The 10,339-nt window shown below is 44.7% G+C and overlaps 1 protein-coding gene across 2 annotated transcripts in view; it reads right to left on the reverse strand.

The window, feature by feature from the left end:
* The window catches only part of SUSD4 (sushi domain containing 4), a 103,087-nt gene extending 92,992 nt beyond the window's left edge, over positions 1-10,095 (reverse strand). For both annotated transcript variants that reach the window (XM_073556412.1, XM_073556411.1), the window contains exon 1: positions 9,963-10,095. In XM_073556412.1, coding sequence (XP_073412513.1) covers positions 9,963-10,095 — 133 coding nt within the window. The remainder of the gene's footprint in view (positions 1-9,962) is intronic.
* Positions 10,096-10,339: the final 244 nt, after the last annotated feature.

Below are 10,339 nucleotides of genomic sequence, written 5' to 3' on the forward strand. Positions count from 1 at the left end.
CTGCTGTATACCGGGACCACCCAACAAGACCGGCCGTATATCAGAAACACCCCACAAGACCTGACATATTCTGGGAACACCCCACAAGACCTGCCATATACCAGGAACACCCCACAAAACCTGATGTATACCGGAAACACCTCACAAGACCTGCTGTATACTGAGAACACCCAACAAGACCTTCCGTATCCGTGAACACCAAACAAGAACTTGTGTATACTGAGAACACCCAAGAAAACCTGCTGTATACCGGGAACACCCCACAAGACCTGCTGTATACCGGGAACCCCCCCAAAAGACCTTCCACATTCTGGGAACACCACACAAGACCGGCCGTATACCGGGAACACCCCACAAGACCTGCTGTATACCGGGAACACCCAACAAGACCAGCCGTATATCAGAAACACCCCACAAGACCTGCCATATTCTGGGAACACCCCACAAGACCTGCCATATACCAGGAACACCCCACAAAGCCTGATGTATACCGAAAACACCTCACAAGACCTGCTGTATACTGAGAACACCCAACAAGACCTTCCGTATCCGTGAACACCAAACAAGAACTTGTGTATACTGAGAACACCCAAGAAAACCTGCTGTATACCGGGAACACCCCACAAGACCTGCTGTATACCGGGAACCCCCCCAAAAGACCTGCCACATTCTGGGAACACCACACAAGACCGGCCGTATACCGGGAACACCCCACAAGACCTGCTGTATACCGGGAACACCCAACAAGACCAGCCGTATATCAGAAACACCCCACAAGACCTGCCATATTCTGGGAACACCCCACAAGACCTGCCATATACCAGGAACACCCCACAAAGCCTGATGTATACCGAAAACACCTCACAAGACCTGCTGTATACTGAGAATACCCAACAAGACCTGCCGTATCCGTGAACACCGAACAAGAACTTGTGTATACTCGGAACACCCCAGAAAACCTGACGTATACCAGGAACACCTCACAAGACTTAATGTGTATGAAGAACACCTCACAAGACCTGCCATATACCGGGAACAATCCACTAGATCTGCTGTATACTGGAAACACCACATAAGACCTGTTGTATACCAGGAATACCACACAAGACCTGCTGTATCCCGGGAACACCCCACAAGACCTACTGTATACCGGGAACACCCCACAAGACCTGCTGTATACAGGGAACAAGTCACAAGACCTGCTGTATACAGGGAACAAGTCACAAGACCTGCTGTATACCGGGAACACCCCACAAGACCTACTGTATACCGGGAACACCCCACAAGACCTGCTGTATACAGGGAACAAGTCACAAGACCTGCTGTATACAGGGAACAAGTCACAAGACCTGCTGTACACCGGGAACACCCCACAAGTCCTGTTGTATACCGGGAACACCCCAAAAGACCTGCTGTATAGCGGTAACACCCCACAAGACCTCCTGTATACAGGGAACAACCCACAAGACCTGCTGTATACCAGGAACACCCCACAAGACCTGCTGTACACCAGGAACACCACACAAAACCTGCTGTATACTGGGAACACCCCAAAAGACCTGTTATTTACAGGGAACAAGCCACAAGACCTGCTGTAAACCGGGAACACCCCAAAAGACCTGCTGTATACCGGGAACACCCCACAAGACCTGCTGTATACAGGGAACAACCGATAAGACCTGCTGTATACCGGGGAACATCCCACAAGACTTCCTGTATACAAGGAACAACCGATAAGACCTGCTGTGTACCGGGAACATCCCACAAGACTTGCTGTATACCGGAAACACCCCAAAAGGCCTACTGTATACCAGGAACACCCCACAAAACCTGTTGTACCGGGAACACCCATAAAGAACTGCTGTATATCGAGAGCACCTCACAAGACCACAAGACTCCACAAGTCTAGTCATTTTGGACATGGTCTGACTCCACCATTACAATTTGGCTCTCGTCAGTGTTACTCACATCCTTACGCCTGCTAAATTTTCTGTTTCCAACACATCAGATTGAAAAAACTGACTGTTCTCTTTTACGAATCTCGACAGGCGACAGTCACCAGATAGTAATGTTCTGCACATCGTCTGTCAGTGGCTTTAATGTTCTGGCTGCCCGGTGTGTATCATTTGTATTCTTCCTTTTGTGAAACATCTAGTGGTTGGTAAATGATCTGATCACCAGGAGTTCATTTACTCAGTCATTGAGATCACACCTGGTAGCTGACAGGCGGCCATACTCGGCATTATACCTGAGGGTCTTCCCATGTAAATTACCACCAGGAGATTCATCACTTTCTGGAGATGTTCCTCGCACTGTTTTTTAATTAGCAACTCAATAAATCACTTTACGTGTTGCAAGGAAACTCCCAGGATCTGTTCACACTATAAAATACTGGGACCGTGTACATTTTAGGTTGAAACTGAATCAAAGTTTTACGGTGAATGAAGAATTAAACAGGAACATTAAAAAACAAGGATTTTTTTTTGCCTGAAACACCACTTTTGTCCACTGGTTTTGTCTGGTATTACATCTGAGCTGCATTTAGATGAACAGGACTGACGACTGACATACAATACAAAATGGCGCTCTAACAGGGGGAAAAGAAGACAAATGGAGCAGAATTATTAAACTAACATCATCCAATATTAATCTATTCAGGTTTAAGGGATTTAATGTTATCAAAACTCAATTAGGCCTCATTCATCAAAACTTTCTTTGTTGTCCATAGCAACCAATCAAAGTTCAGCTTTCAATTTTCCAGAGCAGAATCTGAAATGAAAGTTTAGTTCTGATTGGTTGCTATGGGCAACAAAGACATACTACTGTCGAACAGCATAAATGGGGCCTACGTTATTTTTGTTAGTACAAATGAATTAAATATAAAAGCAAGGAAAACAGGTAAAATTAATCTGATACTGAAACAATTACATACAATAATTAGCTGTAGATATACCATACAAAAGCAATACATTTGTAATTGAATTGATTCCGCCCTATTTTTTTTTATAGCTCTCCAAGTTGACATACAGGCCTGTAGTAAAAACCGAAAAAAAAAATAATTACAAACTTGGCTCTGCTGTATCAGTGATACAGTGATACCCGGCGCCATTTTGTTGAAGACACCGTGTCTGCGAATTCACACACAGTGTCTTCAATAAAATGGCACCGAACTGCGGTATGCACACGCATTGACTCCTTCGACATACTGCGTTGGCGCCGCCCATTCTTGGTCCCATTTTTAGGAGGAAAAGAGACCAGAAGAAAAGTGATTCAGCCATTTGCATTTATTCTTCTTTCAGCATTTACCGTTTGGGATAAATATTTGGTTTATTAGTTCGGACAGTAAGGCTATGTTCAGACATTGCGTTTTTTTTCTGAGTTTTTGAAGCCTTTTTACTGTCTCTTGTGCATGCTGATAAAATTTAGGGCCCCCCAAAAAAAACATAATGCAACATCTTTTGGCATTTGCACCAAAAACGCAGCAAAAGCTGACACCTGCAATTTTTGCTGCAGTTTTTAACTTATTCATTGCTTTCTATGGGTGAAAAAATGCTGCAAAAATGCTGAAAAAAACACTGAAAGAAGTGACATGCGGTAGTTTTCCAATTCAGTCAGGAAATAAAAAACAATGCATGTGCATGAGATTTCTGAAATCTCGTAGCTTTTGCTGGTACTGTAAAACACAGCTTAAAATTTGCATTTTATAAAAAATGCAGCAAAAACGCAACTTGTGAGCAGAGCCTTATGTGAGCGGAAACACCAAGTTTGTTAATTTTTCTAAATATATTTTTATATTTTATTTTCAATCTGGTAATATAAAAGGGTGATATGAGCTGTGAATTTTTTTTAATTTCTTAAATATATATGTAATATATTTTTTCAGTTTTGGATTGGTCTCACCTAGAGGATGTGAAGCTGAAATCACTTGTCACAAGGTTACCGCAACAGTGAGAAGCCAGAAGACCGCAGAGTCTGATTGCTCCTACTCCGGCGCTGAGAAGAAGCCCTTGTCCTTTATTTTAATGGTGTTTATTCCTTTTGGCAGAACAGGGGTTAATTGGCCATGTTGGAAAACTCTGCTCTCGCAGCTGAGCTCGGTAAGGCTGGTTTTGCATTAGTGTTTGTTTGCGCAGCGTTTGATCCGCATAGATCCGCATGCGCACATATATTTAACATGGTGTACGAAGCGACATGCATTTGCATGCTTTTGCACACGCATGCGTCGTTTCGCAGTGTGCGGTGGTGTCCAGCAAACGCAGCATGTTGCATTTTTTGAGGCGTAAAAAAACCCGCCAAATATGTGCAGGCATGCGGATGAGTGCATCAAAAAAAGCATTACATTGGTACGCAAGGACATGCGTACACACGCGTTCGATATACATGCGTTCTTCAAAATGTAACTAGAAATCCCATGAGACACGCCCATTTTTGTCTGGTGTCATATCTAACGCATGCGCATAAACAACGCAAACGCATGCACATGCAGCGTTTTTGTTTCTGTCATGCGTTTGCGCATGCGGATGATAAGCTGTGGACTCAAACGCTATTGTGAACCTAGCCTTAGCCACTCCTTTCCCTTTTATAATTTGGGCTCTGATGCAAATCCTTGTCAGAGCTAGCATTTGCTGCATGGCTAATGGAGGGAGAGAAGTACAGATGAGAAGAAGAGTTGGAGGAGCTATCTGTGACTGTTGCTTGGTGTGTAAGTGTGATAATTCCCTTCCCTTCTCTACATGAAATTTCTCTGTTATATGTGAGTGATTATTTGGTGTGCATGCAGTTTTCTGTTAAACCTTGTTTGTGTAGCCTTGTTTGTCGGGTTGGTGTACTGCGGTGCACAGTAGCGCACCGTCTTCCCTGTGTGGGGGAAGAGAACAGACAGAGGGCTAATTCAGGAGATAAGGCATGGGTCGCTGGCCTGGGCGAGCTAGGGCGCCCCCTAGTGGTAGGATCAGGGAAGGTGCCCCTAGTCCCGGGTCACCTGACAGCTGTGTCATGACATCACTTAATCATTTGTGCAATTCACTGAAATACTGTAATATTGCAGTATATTGTAAAATTATTATTGAATTGATAGGAAGCATATTGTAAAATTATTATTGAATTGATAGGAAGCCCCAGCCTCAGACATACAATTGTGTACAAACATGGCAGACACGCGGGAGCCTTCAGTATGGGCAGGAGGGTATTGAAAGGGAACACCTCCCTCGATTTCCAGATTTCAAAACTGACAGCGGCATCTAAGAAGTTCAACTGCTGCGATCAGAGCTGCAAATAGCCTTGGGTGCCGGACTTATATATATCTCAATGGCATGTGTGTATATATATATATATATATATACTGTATATATATGCATTCTATGTGTCTATATTTATTATTTCGTTTCTGTTCGAATCCCTGTCATAGGGCTCCATTATATGTCCATTTTGCAAGGCGGCGAGAAAATCTCGCCATACGGATTACATACGGATGCTGACATGCGCAAAATACGCGACCGCACCTTGCTTACGGATGACATACGGAGCACTATTTAGGGGTCATTCATCCATATTACGCCTGTCAACTACGGACTGTATTTTGCGTCGGTTAGTGTGACCCCGGCCTAAAGGGAACCTACAGACACTGTCAGGTTGGAGCCATTATACTGATTCGGGCAGGGTCACACTTGCGAGTACGATGCGAGAAAATCGCATCAATACTCGGCACTGCCGCCGGCACTCGGGATCGAAGTGTGCGGCTGCATGTATTTCTATGCAGCCTCACACTCCGGTCCTGAGTGCCAGTTATTGATGCCAGGAGACTCAATGAGTTTCTCGCATCGTACTCGCAAGTGGGACCCCGGCTTTACAATGATACCTGGTGATAAAATCTGTCTTGTGGTTGTTGTGTAATCTTTATTTTCAGTTTTGAGTTAATGAGATTCTCGTGCTCAGGGGCGGCCCGTGGGGGGGGGATCTCCATGTGGTGCTCTGATTAGGTATTCATTATGAAGACTGCTGACAGGCACTTGCGCAGTAGCAGCGATCAGTGAGTGATCAGTGACCTGTCAGCAGTTTGCATTATGAATACCTAAGCAGAGCACCAAATGAAGACCCCAAATAAAAACTGAAAATAAAGAACAACAACCACGATTTCATCACCAGGTATCATTGTAATCAGTATAAAGGCACCGACCTGACACTGTCTGTAGGTTACTCTGCCCAATCCTGCTGACAGGTTCCCTTTAAGAAAAGTTCCAGAAGGAACTGACGTGTTGCTGAGTGAATAAAAAAATCTATTTTTTGGTACATTATTCTTAAAATGCTAAATCCTGTGATAGCTAAAAAAGATAGATAATAAAAAGGAAGGCTATAGTTTTTCATAGCAATATTGCAGTTTCACAGTTCCAATATCCCATATGTACATAATGTAGTGTTTTCCTATTTTCTATGGCAGTAATGCAGATCTAATATTCTAAAGTTATCATTCTTAGTAATTCAGGGTGCAACCATATCCTTTCCTACAGTAATATTTTTTTTAGCTGGCACCTGTAAACATTAGTGTGGATGTGCTGCTCATTTTTTCGATCAGTATTTTTTTGTATATGTGAAGACATCTTGGCTGGTTGCTTGCGGAAGTTTTGTACCCACAACATTAGGACTGTGCTGATATTTTTCCTCCTCCTTATTAGATAGACAGAACAGATAATTAGATAGATAGATAGATAGATAGATAGATACTGTAGATAGTAAGATACATATATGAGAACAGCATTATTATGTGGCATGTGCCAGGTGAAGCTGCTGTGTAATGTTACAATAGAAGAAATACATAGAATCATAGAATGTTAGCATAAGGAAGGGACCTCCTGGGCCATCTGGTCCAACCCCCTGCTCAAAGCAGGATTCACTAAACCATCTCAGACAGATGTCTGTCCAGCCTCTGTTTGAAGACTTCTATTGAAGGAGAACTCACCACCTCTGGTGGCAGCCTGTTCCACTCATTGATCACCCTGTCACCAGTTACCACTGATCCGATACAGATGTTACATCCTTTCTATCCTATTCATGTTATTTCATTACATGACCACAGAAGACAATCATCTTTGCTCTTCACCATCATACTGTCATCATGTGTCCCCTCTGTATATTCTCTCCAAACTCTGTGGACTTCACCATCACACTGTCATCATCTGCACCCTCTGTATCTTCTCTCTATACTCTGTGCTCTTCACCATCATACTGCCATCATCTGCGCCCTCTGTATCTTCTCCCCATACTCTGTGGTCTTCACCATCACACTGCCATCATCTGTGCCCTCTGTATCTTCTCCCCATACTCTATGGTCTTCACCATCACACTGCCATCATCTGTGCCCTCTGTATCTTCTCCCCATACTCTATGGTCTTCACCATCACACTGCCATCATCTGCACCCTCTGTATCTTCTATCCATGCACTGTGCTCTTCACTATCATACTGCCATCATCTGTGCCCTCTGTATCTCCTCTCCATGCACTGTGCTCTTCACTATCATACTGCCATCATCTGTGCCCTCTGTATCTTCTCTCCAAGCTCTATGCTCTTCACCACCATACTGATATCATCTGCACCCTCTGTTTCTTCTCTCTACACTCTGTGGACTTCACCATCACACTGCCATCATCTGCACCCTATGTATCTTCTCTCCATACTCTGTGGACTTCACCATAACACTACCAACATCTGTACCCTCTGTATCTTCTTTCTATACTTTGTGCTCTTCACCTTCGAACTGCCATCATCTGTACCCACTGTATATTCTCCCCATTCTCTGTGGATTTCACCATCACACTGGCATCATCTGCACCCTCTGTATCTTCTCTCCATACTCTATGGTCTTCACCATCACACTGCCATCATCTGCACCCTCTGTATCTTCTCTCCATACTCTGTGGATTTCACCATCACACTGTCATCATCTGCACCCTCTGTATCTTCTCTCCATACTCTATGGTCTTCACTATCAAACTGCCATCATCTGCACCCTATGAATCTTCTCCCCAAACTCTTTGGTCTTCACCATCACACTGCCATCATCTTGACCCTATGTATCTTCGCTCCATACTCTATGGTCTTCACCATCACACTGCCATCATCTGCACCCTCTGTATCTTCTCTCCATACTCTGTGGATTTCACCATAACACTGCCATCATCTGTACCCTCTGTATCTTCTCTCCATACTTTGTGCTATTCACCTTCGAACTGCCATCATCTGCACCCTCTGTATCTTTTCTCCATACTCAATGGTTTTCACCATCACACTGCCATCATCTTCACCCTATGTATCTTCGCTCCATACTCTATGGTCTTCACCATAACACTGCCAACATCTGGACCCTCTGTATCTTCTCTATATACTTTGTGCTCTTCACCTTTGAACTGCCATCATCTGCACCCTCTGTATCTTCTCTCCATACTGTGTGGACTTCACCATCATGCTGTCATCATCTACACACTCTGTATCTTCTCCCCATACTCTATGGTCTTCACCATCACGCTGTCATCATCTGTACCCTCTGTATCTTCTCCCCATACTCTGTGCTCTTCACCATCACACTGCCATCATCTGTACCCTCTGTATCTTCTCCCCATACTCTATGGTCTTCACCATCACACTGCCATCATCTGTACCCTCTGTATCTTCTCCCCATACTCTATGGTCTTCACCATCACACTGTCATCATCTGCACCCTCTGTATCTTCTCCCCATACTCTATGGTCTTCACCATCACACTGTCATCATCTGTACCCTCTGTATCTTCTCCCCATACTCTATGGTCTTCACCATCACACTGTCATCATCTGCACCCTCTGTATCTTCTCCCCATACTCTATGGTCTTCACCATCACACTGTCATCATCTGCACCCTCTGTATCTTCTCCCCATACTCTATGGTCTTCACCATCACACTGTCATCTTCTGTACCCTCTGTATCTTCTCCCCATACTCTATGGTCTTCACCATCACACTGTCATCATCTGTACCCTCTGTATCTTCTCCCCATACTCTATGGTCTTCACCATCACACTGTCATCATCTGCACCCTCTGTATCTTCTCCCCATACTCTATGGTCTTCACCATCACACTGTCATCATCTGTACCCTCTGTATCTTCTCCCCATACTCTATGGTCTTCACCATCACACTGTCATCATCTGCACCCTCTGTATCTTCTCCCCATACTCTATGGTCTTCACCATCACACTGTCATCATCTGCACCCTCTGTATCTTCTCCCCATACTCTATGGTCTTCACCATCACACTGTCATATTCTGTACCCTCTGTATCTTCTCCCCATACTCTATGGTCTTCACCATCACACTGCCATCATCTGTGCCCTTTGTATCTTCTCCCCATACTCTATGGTCTTCACCATCACACTGTCATCATCTGCACCCTCTGTATCTTCTCTCCATACTCTATGGTCTTCACCATCACACTGTCATCATCTGCACCCTCTGTATCTTCTCCCCATGCTCTATGGTCTTCACCATCACAGTCATCATCTGTACCCTCTGTATCTTCTCCCCATACTCTATGGTCTTCACCATCACACTGTCATCATCTGCACCCTCTGTATCTTCTCCCCATACTCTATGGTCTTCACCATCACACTGTCATCATCTGTACCCTCTGTATCTTCTCCCCATACTCTATGGTCTTCACCATCACACTGTCATCATCTGTGCCCTCTGTATCTTCTCCCCATACTCTATGGTCTTCACCATCACACTGCCATCATCTGTGCCCTCTGTATTGCATACTCTGTGTGCTTCAATTCCATCTATTACTCTCTGGCATTACCTAACTGGAGTCTGATAAGAAGTGAAGGAAAGTGCTGTCTCCATGTGCTGAGAGCCCCCAGAGCATCAATGTGCCTGATCTCAGCAGCTGCTACCATAGGTTTTGGCGAGATAAGAAGCTGGTTGTTCACTTACCCACTGACAGCTGCACTGGACCGAAGCAGAGGGAGACCTGGACCCAGAGGAGCAGAGCCAGCACAGCCTGCGGCTGCTGGTGACCATGGAATGGATCTGCTGCTCTCCATCCTCCTCTCATTCCATAACACATCTTTCATGGAGCAGAGGCATCCAGGCAAGAGACCTGCAGAGGACACAGGGGGATTAGCAGCTCATCTTCTGCATTGATGACCCATCCACCACCCCCAGCACAACACACATGTGCAGCATGGACACTCACTGGTTAATGAGCCTCCAGAATTGGGGAGAGGTGCAGGGCTCCTAGCTCATCCCACACTGACACAATGCAGCTCCTGCTCAGGAATACACTGGAGCTGCTGCTGCTGGTCCTCCTC

Source organism: Dendrobates tinctorius, unplaced genomic scaffold (assembly GCF_039654945.1).
Source record: "Dendrobates tinctorius isolate UK_male_01 unplaced genomic scaffold, ASM3965494v1 ptg000232l, whole genome shotgun sequence".
Taxonomy (NCBI): Eukaryota; Metazoa; Chordata; class Amphibia; order Anura; family Dendrobatidae; genus Dendrobates; species Dendrobates tinctorius.